Source organism: Mastomys coucha, unplaced genomic scaffold (assembly GCF_008632895.1).
Source record: "Mastomys coucha isolate ucsf_1 unplaced genomic scaffold, UCSF_Mcou_1 pScaffold6, whole genome shotgun sequence".
Lineage (NCBI taxonomy): Eukaryota > Metazoa > Chordata > Mammalia > Rodentia > Muridae > Mastomys > Mastomys coucha.
The window spans coordinates 87,150,901-87,175,424 of NW_022196912.1; the positions used below are offsets into that span (position 1 = coordinate 87,150,901).

Consider the following 24,524-nt stretch of genomic DNA (forward strand, 5'->3'; position numbering starts at 1 on the left):
CAGAGCCATCAGTCCCACCATGTGTACTCCTTGGTTGGTGGTTTAGTCCCTGGGAGCTCTGAGGGTACATTTAAATTTATCATGTGTCTAGTGAGAGGAGAAGCAGAATTCCATCTAGAGCTGTGTGAGGGTCACTGTAAACTCACTGGGAAGGCTCTTCCTCGAGTTCAGACCTAGAAGGTGGGTTTCATGCTGCAGGCAGAGCCGCCCTAGCTGCAGACATGGACAGAGGAAGTGGCTCCCTGCCAGCATCTGCTTATTTCTGGCAGAGGTAATATTTTCAAGATAGGATAGAGTGTCAGTTGGAGGAATTAGGATCTTTGTCAAGTCAGCATTTGCAGACTAATCAGAAATTAAACTGGGACAGAAACAGCCAGAGCTGCAGTCAGCAGTGCTCCCGCACATTAGCCATCTGAGATCGCTCATGGATCAGGCAGCACCCTCATTGAGAAAGGTAGTAAGGTAAGTATTTTGAACATGTCCCTACCAGTTTCACGGATGTTTCTAACACTCAAACTCTTAAATTATAAGGATTCTTATTTTTAAAAGTCATTTTCCACTGAATACTGATTCTTACAATGTGAACCAGACTAGATTATTCCTATGAAGAGGATTCGTAGTTGTGAACTTCCTACTTGAGGGGACACCAGATAATTGCCATGTGTGGATGCAGTTGACAGCTTCTGGAGCTCCCTTGGGAAATTGGAAACACAAACAAGCCTCAGCTTCCGCCTCCCACTCCTTCCAAACCCTTCCAAGAACCTTCCTCTGTCAGCTTCCTGCTCACTCGTGTCTGCTGTGGCTTCCTCTGACCTCATGCCTAGTTTGTTCTAATTAGATCTGTGCTCCCCCTTCCCTTCATCACCAGATGCTGTCATCTGCTTATGTCTTAACCTCCAGGGATTCGCTGGCAGATGTTTGGTCTCTGAGTGGTAGAAACAAAGTGGTGAATTGTTAGAAAATGGAGCCTCTGGCAAGGTGGCAAGACAGGCCTCCCTCCCTTCTGGCTTCCTGGTAATGAGACTTTTCTCTCCTGTGCTCCCACCACATATATAGCCAAGAACATTCTCAGCAAGGCTGCAGCTGTGCTGTGTGGACTCTGGGCCTCCAAACATGACCTCTTCCACCATGAATGCCATGCACAGAGGCGTAGAGGTCAGGGGTTAGTGTAGTGTATTGGTCCAAGGTCTCTTCCGTTTAGTTTTTCAAGCAGGGTTTTCTCATTGAGCCTGGAGCTTGTCCCTTCAGCAAACCTTAGGGAATCTCCTGCCTGTCTTCCACACACTGGGAGTATACGTGTGTGCCACTAGCCTGGCTTTTCCACACAGGTGCTGGGGATCAAACGGTGTAATAGATGCTTGTATTAGGGTTCTCTAGAGGAACAGAACCAATAAAATGAACATGTAAATATGCATATGTATAAAATTTATTATATCGGGTTTTGTGGAAATAGTAACAACAGTGGAGTCACGCTGAAGAGTCTGAGAAACCTGTGGTTGCTCAGTCCTGGGGGCCGGGTGCCTCTGCGGTTCCAATCTGGTGCAGAAAACCTACAGGGTTCCAAGAGAGCTGCCAGTCCTTGGGTGCTGGTGAAAGGCCAGAAATGCTGGTTCTAGGGAGGCAGCAGCAACAGCATGATCATCACCACCATCTCCATCCATCTCCATCATCACTATCATCATCACCACTACCACCTTCACCACTACCTTCATCACCATCACTATCATCATGACCATCAGCATCATCATCATCACTGTCATCACCATCATCATCACCACCATCACAATCATCAGCATCATTATCACGATCACCATCATATAACTATCACATCATCACCATTATCACCATCACCACCACCATCATCACCTTCACATCATCACCATCACCATCACCATCACCATCATCACCAGCAGGAACTGCAGGGATCAGAGCAGCATCAGTGACAGCCACAGCAGCAGTGGCAGTGATGAGTTAACTCAGCTTCGATAGGGATCCAACCGAGAAAAGGATGGGCAATCTTTCTTCTGACCTGTCCTTTTCTATTTGGGTTGCAACCCAAAGGGGTTGTCCACATTTGGGGTGCACCTTCCCCCATCAATTAGGGTAATTAAGATACATCCCCAATGGAGGTTCCCTGCTCGGCAGTTTCTAATTTGTGTGAAGACCAGTTACCACAATGCCTAAGATACTGCTGAAGATGACAGAGAATTAAAGTATTTGTAAAGAGTCCGAAGTCGTCAGTTTAGGCTTTATTAGAAATGGAAACCCACACAGGAAAAAGGCATCTCTTCACGAGCTACAACACTAACTTCGCATCTCAGCCAATGTCCTGTTAGGGCCACTGTTGTTGCGATGAAACTCATGACAAAGCAATTTGGGGAGGAGAGGGTTTACTCAGCTTACACTTCCCCCTTGCAGTTCATTATTGAAGGAAGTCGGGACAGAAGCCCAAACAGGGCAGGAAACTGGAGGCAGGAGCATTCGCTGTGTCAAGGTGACATAAAGCTATCCAGCACAGAAAACATAGAGGTCAAAGGTGACAGATCACAACTGTAATCCAGGCACTTGGGAGGCTGAGGCAGGAAGAGGCCAGCCTGGGCTACAGGGTGAAGTTCAGTCTCCAAAAATGTCATTATAGCCATCGATTAAAAAAAAAATAGCCCACAAAGTAGGCAAATGCTGTCATTCTGCTGATCTGTATGAGAGCCCCGCCCAAGTGGAGTTGTTGGAATCAACCATGCATATGACTTGAGTCTGTGAGCATTTATGAAAGGGTAACTCCTCTTAGCCTGTTTTCAGGTTATGAGTGTGCCTCAGCTCTGTGGGGTGAAAGCTGCTGGGACTAAGGAATGATGTCACGATGTTTTCCCTGTTCTGGCTTCTCTGCCTGTCGCAGTGTGGACGCGTGCTCTAGGTCAGGGGAACTGAGCATATAAAACGAAGCCATTACAAAAAACTCCTTAAGACTCCTGCTTCTCTCGTGTCTCTGTTCACAGCGGGATTGTTATGTAACATCTACTGTCATCCCTCTCTAGCTGGGAAGGTCCAAATGGAAAAGTGCTTGGAAAAATTCCTGCGGTTAAACCCGTAGGCTCTCTTACAATCTTCCTATAAATATCCCATGATGGTTCATATGTGTTACTGGGTTCCTACTGACAGGGGTCAGAGAATCTTGCTGGGGAACCACGGTTCTTCAGATGCGGAGACTGTCGTAGACGGGAGGAAAGGCTTTGTGTACACAGCCCAACTTACAAACCAGAAAGGCAGACCTCCTAGTCCTTGCTTGGGCTTCCACTGGTTGTGTAAACATTGAGATCCAGTTTTCACATGGGGAAAGTAATATAGACACTTTAATCTTGCAGGATTTTGAAATTTTAGTTAAGAGACGTTTATGAGAAACTCACTCTACGCCATGCCTAGCTGGAAGAGACTGTGTTATTCCTACAAATTTTCATCTCAATAGTCTCAAAGTAACCTTCCCAATTAAGAAAGTATGTCACTTGGCTGATCATTTAGATGTGTCATGTATAGCACCCAACTTAGAGACTAAAGAATAAAATTTAAAAATAGATCCCATTTCCCCCTGAAAACAGAAAGCAGGTAGAGACCTTTTGATCAAAATAAATAAATAAATAAATAAATAAATAAATAAATAAATAGACACACTGTGAGAGGCCAGGAAGAAACACTTGGTCCAGTATATTCTGCCCAGTGACTGGTAAAGGTCTTGCTTACGTTGAGAATTCAGATGGGCTAGCTCACACAGCCTACCATAACGTGCGCATCCCATTGTGTGCAGAATGGCATCCTTGGAGAGCTGCATACTCTTCTGGGGACATGTTCTGTGCCCTCACATAAAATGGATGTTCTTTCCTAACCCGGGAAATGAGAAGAACATAAGCCATATTACAAAGAACAGAAAGGAAGACAAAGTAAATCTATCCTGGGGATATTATCTTGGGCAATTCTCTTGTGACTTTCGGGCACTTGGGCATAGGTACCGAAAGAATGTGCACTGTGGAGTTTCTAGGAAGTTTGATGGATGCCACTTGAGAAAATGACCATTCTGCCTGCCTCCTATGGCTTCACTCTAGAGCAGTGGTCCTCAACCTTCCCAATGCTGCAGCCCTTTAATACAGTTCCCCATGTTGTAGTGACCCTAAGCCAGAAAATTATTTTCATTGTTACTTTGTAACTACAATTTTGGTATTGTTATGAATCATAAGGTAAATAATTGTATTTTCTGATGGTCTCAGGTGACCGCTGTGAAAGAGTCGGTCGGTCTACTCCCAAAGGGCTCTCGACCCACAGGTTGAGAACCACCGCTCTAGCGGGATCACACATAGTGGTAAGTTGTTCTTAGGGGGATTCATGTGCTGAGGCTCCACGTTTGCCTTTGTGTTTCAGAAGTAAGAGAGAGGTAAGGCATCATGTGTTCAGGGAGAGGAAGGAAACACCACCCAATTCAACGGAAGCACTTAAACTTCAATTTTCCAAGTAATCCCTTGAGTATAGTACCTGAAATGATTTTTCACGATCGTTCAGGAAATAGTGAAAGGTAGGCATGCTGGACTTCCTCCCTAGCCTTCCTGGCTCCTTCCTCTAATGAGGAAGCACCATTTGGCACTGCGTGGACAGAAATCATAGCAAGCTTTACTCTGATGTGGTCAAGAAAGACCATCAGCATAAAAAATGCCCAAGTGACCTTTGTTCAGATGGTACATTTCTCAGCTGAATTATAACTTAATTGGGATGTAGGTGTAATTGAATAGTATCAAATAGCCCCCCACACATTTAAATATGATCATAGAAAGAGCAAAAGATGTGTCATATCCCAGCACCTTTATTGCTGGAATTCTCTATGAAGCGCACAGCACCTTGTCATGTGTCTACCTCTGCTGGCCTACCGCCTTCAGAGGTGGCCACGGTTTTATGGTTCACAGCCAGAAAGGTCTCATTTGCTCTGGGCTCCCAGCAGCTCTCCTTGCTGCCCTCTCTTACCTGCCCACTGGGTCTCCACTCGATTTCCACTCTGTCCACTATTACATTAGCCAACACACCCAAAGTCCTATCAAATCTCACATTCATGTCCATCATTTCTGTGAGCCTGATCTTTCCTCTCAGGCATCTTCTCCACCACTGCTCCCCAAGGCGCCACCTAATTGGATCCTCTCAGTGAGGTGGGAACGGAATTCTAGACCAACTGGAAAAATGAAATCCCGTGATCAGTGATACTGATGGTCAGTTCTGTACAATAAAACCACCTAGATTCTGTCTTTTTTTTTTTTTTTTTGGTTTTCCGAGATAGGGTTTCTCTGTATAGCCCTGGCTGTCCTGGAACTCACTCTGTAGACCAGGCTGGCCTCGAACTCAGAAATCTGCCTGCCTCTGCCTCCCAAGTGCTGGGATTAAAGGAGTGCACCACTACCGCCTGGTGTTAGATTCTATGTCTTAAAAGAAGAAACTGTGTTCTCAAAGGCTTGAGATTGGTAACCTATGGAAAGACTAAATCCTTTTAATTATGAATATATCCTGTCTTTTCCTTTGGGTACTGGAGATTGAAGCCAGGTCCTCAACAGGTGAACATATGATCTGTGACTGAGCTATACAAGCTTAGCCTGTGAAATCCTCTGTATCATTCATTAAAAAAGTGATCAGGCACCAATTTAGGTTTATCACCTTCCTTCCCAATCCAGTTCTTCTGGGCTCTTCAGGTGGACAATGGTGTATTCTCCTGCTCACCTGGCTTTATAAAGCTCTAGGGTTAGAGAGAGGACAGCAAATTGCCCAGGGTGTGAAATACAAGCAGGCAGCCATTCTCAAGGCAAACTTTGGTCTTGAAATGATATCAAATCCACCACCAACTTCCATCTAGCCATCCTCTGCATTATCTCTTAGGTACTCCCCTACCCATGTGGATGACTGACATTTTAGTCAGGAGAAAGGTGAATGCTGAATGCCGCCTTTCCTTTGTCACTATGGCTCCACTGATATCCATTTATGTTAGATTCCTGTTACAGTGATCCCCTATATCAATCTCCAGTGCCCAGCAACACCATTGTGTTTATGTGCCCCAGAATTAAAGCCTAAAGCCCCAAATCCTCCATTAATTCCAGTGAAAGAATCTCCTTGGCATCGCCATTCCTACAAGTCCCACCCACCCAGCTTGGCTTCCTGTTGATCATGTTCTACATATGCCACATTCTTCCTTGTCTTGGTTCCTTCTGTATGTTCTTCCTTAATCCTGCTGAAGCTCAGAACCTGGCCACACAGCTCAGCTTCCCTGCGCATCCTTCTCTGGGCTGGAACTTGAATGGCAGCTCTGGTTTCATGGTATCCTTTGTGTAGTTAGTGCTTGCACGTAAGCACCATCTCTATCTAGCCCCAACCAAGATGCCAGCTTCATGGCCATTTCCATAATATTAAGACACCCTTGCTGTTTTTATGCCACTTTGCCAAATAAATAATTATCCTTAATTGTAATGCCTGAGGGAAGATTTTTTTACAATGTCTCCTCCTATTGACAGTCATTTCAACCACTGTTTCCCATCTCTTCCCCTCCAGAGTCTACCCCGGAAGTAGAGCAGATAAAGGGAGGCCTGAGGATGAAGCCAGGAGAGAGCTTGCCTAGCACGCATGGGCTCTGCTTCTCAGTACCACATAAACAGCCAGGTACCGCTCATCTGGAATCTGAACACTAAGAAGGTAGAGGCCAAAGGATCAGGATTTCAAGGCCATCTTCAGCTACATAATGGAGTGAGCCTGGCCTGGACTACATGGAACCCCGTCCCCACACCCTCAAAAGTGCAAATACATTTTTTACAAGAGGTCAGTCACTGAGCAACTTAGTGTGGTGGGTAAAGGAACTGTGGAGTTTGACCCAGTGCCCTCTTTCTTCTGTTCTGTACACAGCAGGATCTCAAAAGGTACTTGACAACGGGATGAGTTCATGGCCTTGGCAAGGGTTTTATGCCAGTATTTTATAAGATGATGAATGTTTATATAGGGACTCATACCACTTTCAGGCTTTTAGAAACTGCAAAATATCCATGCTGACCCATCAGAGTACAATATGAAATAGCCTTTTCAAGGTGATTTCTAATATCAACACAATGAAGCTGTAACCCAGGCTGGGGCTGGATCCTGCTGTTCTGGAGATGGGAGGAAGTTGGACCTCAGTCCTCGTGGCTCCTCCTCAAGTGACTTCCTCTTTATGGCTTTTCTGGATTTTTTTTTATTTTCCAGTAAGTTCATCAAAGACAGGGAGAGATGTCTACATTTAGTCACATTTATTGATGCATTCAGTATCAAGTACATCAGTGCAAATATCCAGAGTCTGTGATTGAGTCCACTAGGAGCTACAGAGGAAGTAATACAAATTGTAATAAAGTCAACATGCTGGCACTTTTAGTTACCATACATGTAAATCAGCCCAGGCATCCCATACAATAAAAGTACTGTGCGTTCATTTTGGATTTATTCTTTAATTCGATCATTCTAAGTTATACAAAACGGATCACCATATGTACGGTCAACTGTTTTATATTAATTTTTATGTTCTTTGTGTGTGGGGGGGAAATGCTAAAACATTGGCTTACAATTCTATATAGTGTTATTAGAGATGAATCCAACCAGCAACTCAAGGACATGATAAGCGATCCACTATGTGTCAGCGCACTTGGCAAGAAAGGCCTAGCCACAGGGACGGTAGAAGCTACAGAAGCATTGCAGAGGGAGGACATCAGGGCGGAAGGAGAACGTGGGCTCTCACCATCATGCACTTTTTTTTTTTTTTTTTTTTTTAGCAACACGAAATTAAAAACCACATCTAACACGCTCTATACTTTAGTGCTTGACACGGGAGTGGGGAGCAGGGGTGGGGACCTCATATATCCTAAGAGAACAGGAAGAGCCTGAAAACACCTGTCTCAAAGTCTGCCTCTAAGAGTATGGTATCGGGAAAGGGAAACAATCAATTCGCAATAACGAGGAAGGAGAGAGCTGTTACCACTCCAGACACTCCCATTCATGTCCGGCTTCTCCTGGGGTAACCATCTACTCAGCGTGCCTCTTGGCGCCGGGGATTTTAGCCTGGATCCTACAAAAGGCAAAAGGCAAAGGGTTACATTGCCAATGATATCCATGAAATCACTTCCTGTAGTCATTATGTGGCTTTACTGTCTGAGTAATTAAATAGCAAGAGTATTCTAGAAAACATAGTGTTCTATGTGGGTCTCTAGAAACACTTATAAAGATATGAAAAGGACCTGAAAATTGAATGGGGCCCAGACAAGAGAGCTGCGTTCTCTAGCATGGCCTTTTGGTAGATAGGATGGTCAAATTGGCTTCTTTCACAGCTACAGAGGTTGTGATAGTCGCCACTGGCTACTTAGTCCTGGGCACTTCTGAAAGAGGGCGCAATGACTATACCAGGAGACAAAGATAAACTGAGGTGGTTCCTGGTGGAGAAATCCCTTCACCACACTGTCATAAAATACCCAGAAGTGGAACTAAGTCTGGGTCTTAGTTCCAGATACTGCTATTCGTTCATTGAATGAACCTTCCTCACAGCTTAGAGTCGTGTATGTGTGTGTGTGTGTGTGTGTGTGTGTGTGTGTATGTGTGTATGTGTATGTGTGTGTATGTGTGTGTGTGTATGTGTGTATGTGTATGTGTGTATATGTGTGTGTATGTGTGTGTGTATGTGTGTGTATATGTGTGTGTGTATGTGTGTATGTGTATGTGTGTGTATGTGTGTATATGTGTGTATGTGTGTGTGTATGTGTGTGTATGTGTGTGTGTATGTGTGTGTGTATGTGTGTGTATGTGTGTGTGTATGTGTATGTGTGTGTATATGTGTGTGTATGTGTGTGTGTATGTGTGTATGTATATGTGTGTGTATGTATGTGTGTGTATATGTGTGTGTGTATGTGTGTGTGTATGTGTGTGTATGTGTGTGTGTATGTGTGTGTATGTGTGTGTGTATGTGTATGTGTGTGTATATGTGTGTGTATGTGTGTGTGTATGTGTGTATGTGTGTGTATGTATGTGTGTGTATATGTGTGTGTGTATGTGTGTGTGTATGTGTGTATGTGTGTGTGTATGTGTGTGTGTATATGTGTATGTGTGTGTGTATGTGTGTGTGTATGTGTGTGTGTGTGTGTGTGTCTCTCTGGGTACATGTGCACAGGTATATATGTGAGTGGAGATATGTGCTTATGTGGCCAGTTTCTGGTGACGTTCTTCATTTGCTTTCTACCTTGCCTTTTGAGACAGGATCTGTCACTGGCCTGAGGCATGCTGATTAGGCTGGGTTGGCTGTTGAACCCCAAGAATGGGCCTGGCTTTGCCTCACCAGCACCAGGATTATAAGTGCTCACTACCTTGTCTGATTTATTTTAATGTGGTTCTTACCTCGGGCAGCAAAGAATGTACTGATTGAGATCCCTCCCTGGAAAATCATCTTTAACACGTGGGTGATCAGATATGGTCAAGGCTCCTAAAATTCTGTACTGCAGCCATTGTCCTGGTGTATCCGCTATCATTTTAGGATTTTAGGAAGTTTTTGTTTATTGATTTTGCCTTATGAGTTCAGCTTGCAGACTAGAATTGTCACCTCCCTCTGCACTAGGCAACCTTCAACATCCTAGAATTTAGAGGGACAAGGGACTTCCGTGGAGTTTTCCTTCTCATTGGGACTGGAGAGAGTGAAATAAACAAGGAGACAGGACGTTCGGATGGTGACAAATGCTACAAAACAATACAAGACAACGTGATAGGAAGTGAGGAGGAGTAGGGGGAAGCGGGTAGAGCCCACTTTAGAAATAATGATCTAAGAAACAGATGCCCAAAACACAGGCAGGAGCCAGCCAACAAAGATCTGGAGGCATCAGGCAGAGAGAGAGAGTACAGAGGCCTGGAAGGAGCTTAGATGTTGAGGGGGCAGGTCTGAAAAGCAGGCAGTAACCCGATGGTGTTAGAACTTAGGGAGTATGGTAAAGGGTTTAAATTCTCTTCTAGGTGATGGGAAGCCATTGATAAAGCAGAGAAAGGGATGAAGCAACCTGATTTATATTCTTTAAAGAATCACGATGATCACAGTGTGGAAAATAAAGAGGGGGATGGGAGCAGAAACGATCCTGGAGGGAGAACAAGCTACAGACGTAAGGGGTCAGATGGTGATGGCCAGGACCACGTGGTAGACATGAAACAGGTAGGTGAACGGTCTTGAGATCTCAGTTGGAGAAGGGGCTGGAGAGCTCTGTTGATGGACCTAATGCTGAATGGGCAGGATGGAGAGGGCAAATGAGGTAGACGGCTGGCCTTGTGGCCTGAGTAACAGTGAGTGTGATAACGGTATTTATCAAGATGTCCAGGAAAGATGGCAACCAGGCTCTGAGGTCTAACAGCACAATATTTGGCCACGTGGGTCTGAAATGTCTATGGGGCATGCAATGGAAAGCCATCTAATAAGCAGGAAGTAAAGATGAGTCGGCACAGGAGAGCCAGGGTGAAGACACAAGTATGGAGCCTTGATCCGTGGAGGCAATGTTTGAGGTTGGTGGGAGATCCTAAGAAATTCTTCTTAGACTTTACTGCTGGACAACACAGACTATTGATGAACTCTTGTTTTTTTCTTTTTCTGACAAGACCTATATAACTTACCCAGTTTCTCTTTTTGCTTTGGCTGCCAGGAAATGCAGCCAACCTGATTTAGTTTCTATTATAGAAGTCCCGTTCTCATGGGTGACATATTGTTTTCATAGCTTTGATTCTCAACTATAATCTAACAATTAGACTATATACGTACGCATATCTCTATTTATTTTGAATTGTGACGGGCACATTTCTAGCCTCTCCCCTCCAATTCTCTCAGGAGACAGTCCCAGTGACATCGGCCCACTCGTCGGAAACACCAAGGGCCATTCCACGAGTGATCATCTCCTGGCCTCAGCCTTTCTGTCTGTATTCTTGCCTCTCATTGAAGTTGCAGGACAGTGGCCAACTCGCTTCCTGAGCATGATCATTTCTGTGCCTTTCTATGTGCTTAGACCATTTCTTCTTCTTGCAGTGCCTTTCTGCCTATTATCCTCTGCATGAATGCTTATCCCAGCTTCAGGGCCTGGGCCAAATGGAATCCTACCTAAGGGCTTTCCAGGATCCACTCTCAGAGCTGCTGCTTCCTCAGTGCTCCGACTTTAGAATTATACACAGCTCTCTTGTAGCGCTTGCATTATCTCATGCTTATTCTTTTATAATTTATATCAATAGGCTGAGGACTCCTGTCGAGTTGGACTTCATCTTCATGCCTTCTGTGTCACCATAGCAACACAGGTAATAGTCTCTTTAGAACGGTGTCCAACCGTCACCCCACCCTCACCCTCACCAACAAAATTAGTCAATATGATTTCCTCACGATCATCTAACTGAATATTGTACAATTTCAGCCCCCAACTTCTAATTGCAGCTGCCAAATTCCCACTCAGGTTTTCTGGAGCTATAATTTTTAAACATAGTTCTAGCTTCCCAAGAGTTACCTAGGGACTTCATCGAAATGTAAATTATAGGTCATCAACTCTAGAAATTCTAATACTATAGGCTTGTTTTGGATCTCTCGAGTCTCTTGCCATTGAACTGACTCTTGACTTTAGCACTGGCACTTTTTGTTCTATGCCATTCTGTCATTTCTTTACATTGAACAATGACTGTTTCATTCTTCATCTACTTATTTTCATTACACTGGCAACACATGGGGTCTCAGGGGATGTTTTCCGGCATTATGAAATGAGCTGAGAATTGCCACATCTCCAAACTGAGCATGGAACCCCACGGAGTTCTGCATGACTTTAGGGGAAAGAGTATAAGCATGTGTGCGTGTGCGTGTGCGTGTGCGTGTGTGCGTGTGCGTATGCATGTGTGTGTGTGTGTGTGTGTGTGTGTGTGTGTGTGTGGTGGGGTGGGGCTCAGGGAAAATCAAAATGTTCTGTGCATAGAGAGAGGATGGCACTGCAGGCCTGGGCTATCAGGGCAGAAGGATGCAGAAGTAACGGCTCTCCCTATGGTTTTGTTATCAGACATCGCTGACTGAAGCACCTAAGTCTGACCACCACCTGGGCCCAGCCACATAATTATCTGATTACTAAATGGAGTTACTGTTAATGGAGTCTGATCCTTTCGTGAAGTGAATCTGTAGCTGAAGGACAATCCAACATTTAGGTTAAATGATCGTAACAATGAAACACATTTGTCACGGCAGGCGGCAACAAGCCTTAAAACGTGAAGGAGAGAGCTGCGGAAATCTCTAGGCTACGTGACCATGTGTGCTGTGTGCGTGGAAGCCTGACACTGAGTACAGTACAGGCAGCTCCCTGAAGCAGGATCTGTTAGAGGCAGAGGGTTCAAAACAGCCGTGGTGCAAAACAAATACAAAGTCCTGCAGGACAAAGGAGCATAGCAAAAATACTCAGGTAACGGAGTATTCATGCATCCCAAAGCTTTAAAGTAACTTTACTGGTTTAAAATTGGTAGTGTTCGCTGTTCAAAAGACTGCAGGTGTTTATTAAGCGTTTTCATTTCAATGTGAGTGTTCATTTAACACTTTCTGAATTAGGGCTCTTTTCTTCTCTCCTCCATCTCATTCTTGAATATGGGCCAGCCCTTGGGGAGAGTTTAGTATTCCTAAACTTGTTAAAATAGATTCATTATGATGTCTGAAATAAGCTACTGATGGTTTTATTTAATTGAGGGTTTGAAAGTTATACTTATTTTTTGAAAATTTTTAATTAAGACGAGAGTGAATGTACAACTCAAAGGAATAAAATCTCACTCAAGCCCATTATTTCTCTACCTCTTCATTAAATCTAACCAATCCACTCCCATGCTTGCCTCAGACTGCGGCTCCTTTTCAAGAACTGCACTATGTAACTTACTTTGCCACGACGGTGTTTATGTGAGTCCTCACAAGTCCCAGATATTGGTCAACCTGTGCCTACAAAGAGAAAGGAGTCATGAGCATACCAAAAGACAACAAGGGCAAAAATTTACAAGAATGTCTGACCCCACATCCAACTCACCTGGTGCTTAACGTACACAACAGGTAGAGTAAACATCGAAACCACAGCTGCAGAAACAGTAACAAAAAAAAAAATCACACACACACAAAAAACCAAATATACCATTAGAACTCTGAGAAAGATCAGCAGGAACAAGCTTACAGAAACATTTCGCATAGTAAGGAGACTGTAGCATTATTTGGGAAAAAAATAGCATTGTAGATCAAAGATGACAAGGCATAAGAAACTAAATATAATAATGATATATCTGTAGATAATGAGAGCACCCTGTGCTCTTTCAAGATGACAGTCAACCCACCCATAGCCACTGTATTTATATGTATATATATATATATATATATATATATATATATATACCAGAAGCAAATTTAGTGATGTAGTTAGAAGAAAAAACAATGAAAAGTCCATTGTTAATTGGACTGCAAGATACTCTCCACTTGGGGGACATCTGATGCTTATTCCTAGCAATGTACCAAGAAGCTACAGCTGACAGCCGTGGAAGCACCACCTCCTGGCAGTCCACAGAACACAGGAGGCCCTTACCCATAAGCAGCAGGGTCAGGCCATTGAAGAGCGCACCAACGTAGGTCAGGAGCCACATGAGGACTGCAAACTGAAGAGAAAGGTTGTCAGAGAGCCCACCACGGTCCCTCCCAGATGGGCTCCTGGCTAGGATCCGAGTTGTTCTAGTTAACATTTCAATTTCCCCCTAAAGACTAGAATGAGCCACAACAGGAAATAGATTCCTGGGAAATGGTTTTGACAGGAAGTAAGAGTGCAGTAAGGTGTCTAAAGCTCACCATCCTGGTCCCTTGGAGACCTTGGATCATGCTGTTGTTCAGGCACCCCATGAAATCATATGCTAAGCTGGGCATTTGGCAAGCTTTAGCTCCTTGGCTGGTTTTGTTTGTTTGGTTTTTGTTTGTTTGTTTGTTTATAAGGGCCTAGGGCTTAAGAAGGGTTTTTTTGTTTGTTTGTTTGTTTACATTTTTAAATGGTCAGATTAAATAATAAATGTATTCAATGATCTATAAGTTTACATTAACTTTAATTTCTAGTGTTCATCAATAAAGTTTTATTGATACATGGTCATAGGCCTTCCTTGATGGACTGTCTTTTGTTGCTTCTGTGCTGTAGTGCCCAGCTGTATAGGTAGGATAATACAGCCCAAAGCCGAAGATGTGCAGGGTGGGATAATGAGGCCTGGAGCTGCGGACAGTAGTTGACCTTTACAGAAGAGGTTTGCTGGGCCACAATTATTACATTACAAATACAAGCACAGTTAGCAGTCATGATCTCCTGACACATCTCTAAGTATTTGTCGACAGCTCCTGTTCCAGGGATACAGCTTGAAGGTCAGGCCCATACCCTCACTTCTTCCTCTGAATCACCTTAAACAATTAGCCAGCCCCCGCCCCACAACTCCCAGGCCCCATCCTGCATGAAGCACTCCTTAAGCACAGAACACTCACAACCACCTCCCCTCCTGGCCCCCACTCTGCTTATGGGCAGAGTGCTTGCCGAGTCCTGTTTCAATGACTTGGATTTTACCAGGAAGTCACAGGGAGGTCCAAGCAGCCTGCTCAAAGGAACCCACTAGGTCAGCATTTCAACCTGTGGGTCTCGTACCTCCAAGACCATTGGAAAACACAGATTTATACATTGTGATTCATAGCAGGAGCAAAATTACAGTCATGAAATACTAACAAAAATAATGTTATGGTTGGGGATCATTACAACATGAGGAACTGTATTAAAGGGGCATGCCAGTAGGAAGGTTGAGAACCACTGCACTGAATGGAGTGAGACCATCGGGAATAAAACCTGTGTGTACATATGTTTCTCTGTATGTGTATGTCTGTATGCATTCATGTCTCTGTGTGCATGTGTCTATGTGTGTGTGTGTCTTTGTGTGTGCGTGTGTCTCTGTGTATGTGTGTTTGTGGGTGTGTGTCTCTGTGTGTGCGTCTGTGTGTCTTCTACTTCTACAGGTCTTCTACTTAGATGCTTAACCTGAGTAGTTCTGGAGAGCTTGCTGTTAGAATTCTCTGGAGTACACATGTTCCTTGAATCCCTAAAGGTGATTAATTAGGAGAAGGGCTGAGATCATAGTTTAAGTATCTACATCTTCCCATGTAAACTATTCAGAATGATCTAACTTAGGCTTGATCCTGGTTCTTCCAAATACAGCTGGGTGACCCTGGATAGCTGTCTAAATGTCTCTTCTCTGAGCCACAGTTGCGTTCTCTGTGAAACAGGGAGACTCGCCTGGATGGGTTTCATGACTCCACGTGACTGGAGACTCTCAGATTCTAGACTAGTTAGCACTTGCTCTGTGGTCTCTGACCTGTAGCTGCCTATTATAGTCTCCTCTGAGGGAGCCCATGATTGTAAGGCAAGAAGATGAAGCACTCATACTTTTAAGGAGTCCACCAGGTCCTGGACGAGGAAGAGCCTCCGCAGCTCCTTCAGAGTGCTGTTCACGTACAGCTGCAGGCAGTCCGTGTACTTCTGGATCTGCTCCTGCGACAGGGTGATCTCCAGCTCCAGGTAGGCCCTGGCAACAAACCATCCCAAGAGAACACCGTGAGAGGGTTGAACACAGGCTGCTGCGCCCCAGGGCCAGGTGAGTGCTCGTCACACTGGGAGGATCGTGGCTGGGTCACCTCCAAGGGTTATGGCTGCTGGCTGCGGGACACCGTGCACACTCGCCTTCTGTATACCGCCAGTGCAGAAGTTCTGACTCTCTGGGGGCTTTGTGACTCTATAAAGCACAGTATTAAAGGGTGGACTGGAACTCAGAGAAACCAGGAAGGACTGAGAAAGCCTGGTGAACAGTCAGTCCCTTTACTGATTTTACTACCCACAACTTACAAAGGAATGAGTGTCTTCTTTAGATACTACAGCGATCTGAAAACCCCAGCTGCCAAACTGTTCCTTGACAAACTCTAAGAATTTCTGTTTTAGTTCTGAAACGGGCTTCCAGATTTCTCCAGAGAACAATGGTAGCTCTAGTGGCCTGGACCTTATTGAACACTCATTGGTCCTAATGAATGGTAGTTTTAGCAATGAGGGTTTTGTTTTCATTTATTCTAGTGGTTAGACTTAACTCAATACTAAATAAAATATAGGATATATTTGTAAACTAAATAAAATATAGAACACATTCATATAGTATACATAAGCTTTCCATGTTTGGCCACACTCCTCCACTGAGCTCTGGCTTCCCTTTCTTCTCCTCCCTCTCCTATCTGAAGACAGCTCTGGACTGCCTGCCTAGCCTAGATTTCTCAAAGGCATGGGATAAACAGACACAGAGTTAAGCAGCCTTTGTCCTGAGCTGTATAGAGAGTTATGGACTAAAGGCTGGACTCCTCCTGAACAAGGTGTTGAAATCCTCTCTCTCCATGTGGCTGACGTTATCAGCCAGGTACTTTGGAAGGCAATTATAAGAGGATGGGACCCTTCTGAATGAGACTGGTGACCTTAAGAACCACTTTAATCCTCTTTATTGGAGCCCCAGAGGACTCTTGATGCCTTGTAAAGACCCAACAAAAAGATAGCAGTTCATAATTCAACCACGGGGCACTTTGGTTACAGATTTAGCACAAAAGGGAGAAATGTGTGTTTTTTATCATTGAATCCAATGAATTTAGGGTACTTGGTTATAACAACCTGTACTGGCTGCTTTTGTGAGTCATCTTGACACAAGCTGGAGTTATCACAAAGAAGGCTCCCTTGGGGAAGTGCTTCCATGAGATCCAGCTATAAGGCATTTTCTCAATTAGTGATCAAGGTGTGAGGGCCTATTGTGGGTGGTACCGTCCCTGGGTTCTATAAGAAAGCAGGCTGAGCAAGCCAAGGGAAGCAAGCCAGTAGTAAGTGGCCTCCATGGCCTCTGCATCAGCTCCTGCTTCCTGACCTGCTTAGTTCTAGTCCTGACTTCCTTTGGTGATGAACAGCAATGTGAAAGTGTAAGCTGAATAAACCCTTTCCTCCCCAGCTTGCTTCTTATCATGATGTTTGTGCAGAAATAGAAACCCTGACTAAGACACAACCTAAACCGACTTTGGGAGTTTATATTTAAATATTAAGGCTTCTCTCCCCTTGGAAGAAACACAAAAAATACTGACTTGTCCAGATAGTGAGATATGATTAAAAAAATACAGAGTCAGGTATTGCCTTTGCTCATACAACTGACTTGACAAGAAGGAATTTTAAACTTTACATTTTCCTGCTAAAGGACAATAAAATAGTCAGGCTGAGTGTAGTTTTAGACTATTGTTCCTGTAGCTGGGTATGAGAAGAAATAAGCCAAATGGAACCTAACTCCCACATGTTTAAGCCTTTGGGGATGAGAACAAGGCAGTTCTAGAGACAATGAAGTAGAATGTGGAAGAACCCTGATTGGCCAAGGACAGACAGAGGCTGGGGCCAAGGTAAGGGGTGAAGATGGGGTCTTGGGCTGTTGGGAACAAATGAAAGAAACATATCCTAAGGACTACCATTTCATTTTCAGACTCCATTGAATCACAGGAAGGAACTAAATTCAAGGTCCCAGGCCCTAGGGGATCTGGGGACGTCCCTATAGCTGAACAGCTTCTGTTGGGAACAATTGTCTGCATCCAGACATCTCAGGGACAACTTCTCCATCTTGTTGGCAGGGTCAGACAAGTTCATGTTCCCAGGCCAAGTATTTTCTTAATTGTCTATTAACAGGTAAAGGATATAGAAATTGCTATTTTTCTAAACCAAGGTGCATACGTTATAAAAATGTATACTCAATTGCCTGCTGTGCCCTAATTAACTAAATGCAGATGACCTGATCCTTTGTCCCCTTATCATGCTGAGCTCCTGACCTAATGTCTAGGAGAATGAATTAAAGACCTGGAAGCCAGGTGCCCTAGACATGGCCCAGTCTCCAACGGGTACTCCCTTGCTTTACTCATAATATCAAAATACAATTGCATAACACTGCAGCTCTCCCCAGCTCACCCCTTTAAAGATGATGTACAATCTCACTTTGGGGATGCAGTTCAGGTCACAAACTGGCCGCCTCCCTGAGCACTCAGAAGATAAAACTTTCATTTGTAAGCTTCTGTCTCCAAAGGTGAGTTTTCTCAGCTTCCACTCCAACCTCAACACCAGCCACATGCCACTGCCACTGCCACCTGGGTTGTGGATGTGCTGCTAGAAACAGAGACGAGCCACCTCTGAGCTCTCACCTGTGGGTATGGGGACATGTGAAACGAAGTTACAGGCCAGATGGCCCAGCGACTCGGCATTAGAAAGAGGTCCCACGATTGTACCATGGCAGCGCGTCGTGAAACGCCATGGATGTGCATCCTATCATTGTGCTGGGCACTGAGATCAGGACCAAGATGCTGAGAAGGGATGCCTAACTAGAGGCTGCCCAGTTGCCCCGAATGGACATCGTTTTATTTGCTGGGGCTCTGCTGCAGCTGAGGTTTTAACTGCAGAGGCAGAGTACGGGCTCATACAGAAGTGCTGCTGGTGATCTCTGGAGATGGACCAGAGCCATGCTGCAGCATCCTCTTCATGGCTCACCCAGGTCTCGGCATTGTCCCTCAAACATACGAGCACGTGGGTCATGGAGCCTATGGCTGGCAGGTTGTGTGTGTGTGTGACACTCGAACTGACTTCTGTGGGCAACCCTGCTCACCACTCAAGTTGGATGGAGTAGTTTATGACAGTAGAGTTGGTCGGGTGCTGCCGGGTAGGCTAGCACTGCTCTCTGGCATGTCTTAAATATAGATTGCCCTAAAAAGGTGGGGAGGGGAGACTGAGGAGACGACTTAGTAGTTGGGAGGGCTTTGTGCTCTTAAAGAGAAAAAGTTCAGTTCCCAGAACTCACAGTTACCTGTAACTCCAGGTCCAGGGGAGCCAAGGCCTCTGGCCTCTTTGGGCATCTGCATGTATGTGCCTGTGTGCACATGGATGCATGCCCCTCTCTCTCTCTTTCTCTCTCTCTCTCTCTCTCTCTCTCTCTCTCTCTCTCTCTCTCTGTCTCTCTCTCTCTCTCTGTCTCTCTCTCTCTCTCTGTCTCTCTCTCACACACACACACACACTTAATTAAAAATAAAATATTTTTACAAGATAAAGCCAAAACTTTTCTCCCTTTCAATATCCATTCTAACCTGATTTTTCCTGCACACAGATGCCGAGAAGGGCCTGTGGTAAGATTTCTCATCAGTCTTGCACCACCCAGAATGCTGGGGCTAAAAAAAAAAAAATCCCAGCACCCTGACTTCATACTTAGGTATTTACTGGCCATGTGACCTTGACTGTATCATTTTACTTCTTGTAACCTCAGTGTTCCCATCTGTAAACGGGTCACAGTGCCTGCCCTGTCTTCCTTATGGAGGTGGAGAGATTAAGTAGTTGTTGAAATTCTCTCTTTCAAGTGAAAAAAGAAAAGAAAAAAGAACCCAAAACACGAGATTGGGAATGGTGGCTCAGAGGTTAAGAGCTCTTTCAGAGGATGCTGGCTCCCATATGGTGGCTACAACCATTTATAACCCTAGTTTCAGAGGATCCAACAGACACTCACATGGTGCACATACATGAGGTGAACCATTTCACACACACAAAGTAAAATAAATATAAAAAAAATTCTTTTTTTACAAAAACATTACACATAGATAACGGGTTGTAATTATTTTTGGAAGCCAGTAGGGTTTTGATAATAATGACTTTGTTACAAAACCTACCAGCAACCTTGGGAAGAAAAAACAGGAGTTCTGGAAAAGTCTAGGAGGTTCCCAGAGTTTCGGGGAAACATGCTGCCCCAGTTTCCCCGAGAGCTAGCGATAAGATAGGGCATGGGAGGGGGGTGGGATGGGCAGAGAGGTGGGGTGAGGACTAGCCAGCTTGGGCCACTCACTTGAAAGGGTGACCCTCATCTGTTTTCTGCACAGCTTGTAGAACGGACTTGTAGATGCGGAAGCTGATGGTGGCAGAGAGGGCAGCCAGGGCCAAGTAGGCAACGACGCTCACAACGCTGAACTGGGTCAGGGAGAAGAGCAGCAGCAGGAAGCTCCCGAACACAATCCCCGTCTGCTTGATGTCCCTCCAGTACAGAAGGTCAATAGCTGTGGAAGGAAACACACACACACATAGCCCGTGACTCTGGAGGGCCCGGGCAAGCTGAGGGCTACTCTGCTGCTGCTGGGGCTGCAGTCTCCCACTCGGCAGCGTTTGGATTTCTAGAGGGCGGTGAGGAGAGAGATGGCGACACCAGGCACACTGACTGATACTCCATTTTGATTTGGAAGCATCCCCGATGCCAAGGATAGTTCCGGGATTCGCAGCCATGGCTCCAGTGTGCAAGCACATCGCTATGGTGCATCTCTGGGGGTAATGTTACCTGGACAGTGGCTGGGAGTATGTGATTCCAGGGGAGGGCCTGTTCTTCCCTCTGACCACACTGATTACAAGCATAACTGGATGCTCCGTGGTCAAAATTTGATCTCAGCCGGGGCTGGGAGATGCACAGATTAGCTGCCTCTGAGAACAGGCAGCAAGAAAGTAGAGTTTGGAAAGGAAGCTGGTGCCTTTGGAAGGCAAGTCGAGGTGAGCTCAGCCAACACCATGTACACCTGAACAAAATTAGTTTTCTTCCAAAATCCTGGAGACTGAGGTCCATAGCTGTGCAACAAGGCCTGAAGTTGACATTTGCAGAGCTGGGGATTGCACCCAGGGCCTCTCACGTGTGATTGAGGCATTTAACCTAACCACTGAGCTATCTTAGACCTCTTTACATTTTTATTATCATCATCATCATCATCATCATTATTATTATTATTATTATTATTATTATTATTATTATTATAGGAATGTGCTACCAGCCCCACTGCAATTAAACTTTTGTATCCTCCCTGTGGTAGTTTGAACGAGAAAGACCATTACAGGTTCATATATTTGAAATTTCTTTTTTTTCTTTTTTTTTTCTTTTTTTTTGGTTTTTTGAGGCAGGGTTTCTCTGTGTACCCCTGGCTGTCCTGGAACTCACTCTGTAGACCAGGCTGGCCTCGAACTCAAAAATCTGCCTGTCTCTGCCTCCCAAGTGCTGGGATTAAAGGCGTGCGCCACCACCGCCCACATATATTTGAATCCTTGGTTCCCAGTTGGTGGAACTGTTTGGGGAACACTAGGAGGTGTGGCCTTCTTAGAGGAAGTGTGTCACTGGGGGGTGGTTTTGAGGTTTCAAAAGCCCTTGCCTTTCCCAGTGTCTCCTTCTTTGCCTCCTACTTGTGGATAAAAATGGGAGCTCTCAGCTAGTGCTCCAGCATCATCCCTGCCTACTGCCATCTCCCCACCATGACAGGTATGGACAAACACCCTGGAACTGTGAACATCGCATCTAAACTCAAGGGCCCATTTATGTTTCATATAGAATGTTATATGAAATGTAACACAGTGTGAAGGTCATTTTATACAGTAAAGCATTTCTGTGCAGGCTACAGAGTTTCGTGGTGTGGAATTTGCCATTGATAGCATATCAGTATCTAGAGTTGTGTATGTTGGAGATGATTAACTTGTACGACACGACACACCCGCTGATGATCAAGAGCTAATGAGGTGACATGGGAACACCGCACAGCAAAGAGCTAGAGCCTCCTCCCAGCAGACTCGTGTCAGGGGATGCAAGGAGAGAGGCTCCCTCCTCCTTCCTCTGGCCTCGGGGCCCCAGCAATGTGACACTGGAGAGAACATGCCTTCCCTATCAATGGGCTTGCACCATCACTGTGGTCCCAACACAAAGTTACCAGCAGAGAGCCATTTGTTTGAAAAAAGTGTGAGTCCCTTTCTCTTAGGACACTTCTCTGATACAAGAAGCAGAGAGAGGAAAAGCTCAAGAGCAGGTTTGGGGAGGAAACACGGATTTTTATTTCCCTTTTAAAAGTAGGATCAGGGCCCCAATCCCATGCCAAGAAGTCCTGGCTGTGCTAATGCCTCTTTCTACCCAATCACCTGTCACACTGATTGACTATTAGAAATTAATTTCTTTGGATCATTGTTTTTTTGCCTCAAAAATCTGTATCATCACTGTCTTCATGTTTTTAGATGTTAAGATACCAAAAGATGTTAAGATACCAAAGGCCGCAGGAAAAGATTTGCTTTCCTGTAACAATGTGGAAGGGAACACAGGCACACACAGCGCTCGCACGACCCAACTAACTAATTTTCTCTTCAGAAGAGTGCCAAAGTGCAATGTTTGTAGGTGCAGAAAACCTATGGGGAGATACGCTCTGTGAAATCCTGAGGCCCTGAAAACAGGTGACAGAGAAGGGAAAAGACAAGACCTGGCTCCTCTTGGTAGGCCTGGAGGCAGTAAAGCCAAGGAGGCTTTGGTGGAGTCTAAAACAGCTAGGCTGAAGGCCTGAGAGCGTGGGGAGCCTCCAACAGCTCTGTTCATTGAGCTAGTGCCCCACTGAGGGAGAAGTGAACACCAGGCTTTGTGCTGGGAGACCGGGCCATAAAATACCCGAAGTATGAAAATGGCTATTTGACTATGAAAATGGCTATTTTACAGTTACAAAGGGGTGAATGCAATCTCTTTAAGGACGGGCAGCGCAGTGTCACGGGCAGGTCATGGTGCTTCAGGTACCTTGTAAGGAAGCTTGCGGAGGACTGGGAGAGAGCTGGGGAAGGTGGGGGACAATGAGGGATGGTGGTTCACACAACCCCGTGACTAGTGAAGGGGTACAGTACAGGCTGCAAGCAGCTTTCAGGCTGGAAAGAGATAGGATTTGCCACTTCGCCTTGAATTCCCACCTGTCAATATAGGTCCTCCCTAGAAAAGCCTTCTACATCTCTGGCTACCTGTTTGGAAAAGGCTGAGAGCCGCTGGCACCCAGTCTGGGGTAGGCTTGTTGGAATCTGTAGGCAGAGAGGTTAACTGAGTCCACGTGATGGGGATCAGTTTAAGATCACCTCTTCTGCTTAGGCGATCAGCAGAAGAGGTTTCGTGAAGGATGAGCTGTGGGCTTGGGGTACTTTGTGTCAACGTTATCCATGAGGATAGTAAAATATTCACAGCACTCTAATGTTTTATTTCATTTGATTAGACAGGTAGTACACTGAAGAAGCTAAGAAGTAGACAGGTTTTCTTACTATGTAATCAAGGAGCTATTTAAATAGGTCATTTTTCTTTGGTAAAATCAAGCCCTTATCACATTTCTTAATTGCTGGTTTTCTAATAAGCATAGGATTCGAGCAATTACAGAATGTTCTTTCTGTACTTTTAAGGATGTGAAGGTCTAGCTGGGATGACTGCACAGCCATCTGAACAAACCCCAACACGAGGTCAGTCTATCTGTACTGCAGGAGACGAGTCAAGTCCGAGGTTGTGGGCAGTCCTGGAGTGGATGAAGGGAGAAGTGGGGGTCCTTGCTAAACTTGGGGCACATGTTTGGGGAGGGTGCATAAAGGGAACATTATGCAGGATTAGTTAATGAGAGTGGTGACTCTGCGGGAGAGGGGAGGAGCTGCAGATGAGAGCAACATTTTAAAACCCAATGTGAGAGAGGTTAGCATCACTGATAAAAAGAGGGCTATTAAGATGATGCTTGAGACTTGGACATAGAGCCACAGCCTCAGACATGATGCGGCAGGAATCATAGGAAAGTGTGACAGTCATACGCAAAGCTAATTTTTTAAAAGCATGGAAGTTGCGTGCTCTTTTAAGGTTCTGTCACAGTGGCCTCCAGTTAAAATGGAAGTTGGTGTCATATATGCAGAGTTATTCAGGTGTCTATGCACAGCGGGCAGTTGGAAACTTGATAAGCTGGTAGAACTGAAGTTTGATGAACAGAATAGACTGTTGACATATGAGTGCATCCAGAATAGAACAAAACATTTGAAGGCCTGGAAGTTGAAATCTCCAAGAAAGAGGAGGCTAGAGAACCCAATGGGATGAAGCAATATGGCAGAAGTGGGGCTACAAAGAGAGTCCTGGGGGCTAGAAGAGGTAGTAGACACAGCAGTGTAGATTTCAGTGTCTGAAGACAGAAGCTTCCGGGTATTCCATGGGAAACAGTGCAGATCCATGAGGGAAGTGAGGACTGGGAAAGAGCCTTTGGGTCTGGAGGCTTAGAAGGTCATGCGGTACCGTGTAGGGGGCTGTGTTGGAAGCAAGCGGTGGGGCAGAGCAGCAAGGGACTAGGGAAATGGAAATCCAGAGGAACAGAGAGCATCGCCATCCGTGCATGGGTAGCCATGTGCTCTGCTCAGCCTTCTGGTGGAGAAAAAGCTGGGATTGGAGAGAAAACGGGTGGGTGAAGATTTCTGAAAAGAGAAGACGGGTGGTTGAGCAAGAGCTTGGGGAAAAGGGGATGCATTAGCCATCGCCTTTCTTCTCAAGAAAAGAAGAAAGGGACGGGAGACTTTCAGGAAAGAAGCAGAAGATTTAAATATCATATGTGGCTA

General features: G+C 45.1%; 1 protein-coding gene across 2 annotated transcripts in view; it reads right to left on the bottom strand.

Moving 5' to 3' along the window:
* Positions 1–7,274: 7,274 nt before the first annotated feature.
* The window catches only part of Rtn1 (reticulon 1), a 209,333-nt gene continuing 192,083 nt past the window's right edge, over positions 7,275–24,524 (bottom strand). For both annotated transcript variants that reach the window (XM_031357772.1, XM_031357773.1), the window contains 6 exons: positions 19,978–20,185; positions 15,492–15,630; positions 13,617–13,686; positions 13,074–13,120; positions 12,930–12,988; positions 7,275–8,098 (listed from right to left, as the gene is read on the bottom strand). In XM_031357772.1, coding sequence (XP_031213632.1) covers positions 8,056–8,098; positions 12,930–12,988; positions 13,074–13,120; positions 13,617–13,686; positions 15,492–15,630; positions 19,978–20,185 — 566 coding nt within the window. In that variant the 3' untranslated portion in view covers positions 7,275–8,055. The remainder of the gene's footprint in view (positions 8,099–12,929; positions 12,989–13,073; positions 13,121–13,616; positions 13,687–15,491; positions 15,631–19,977; positions 20,186–24,524) is intronic.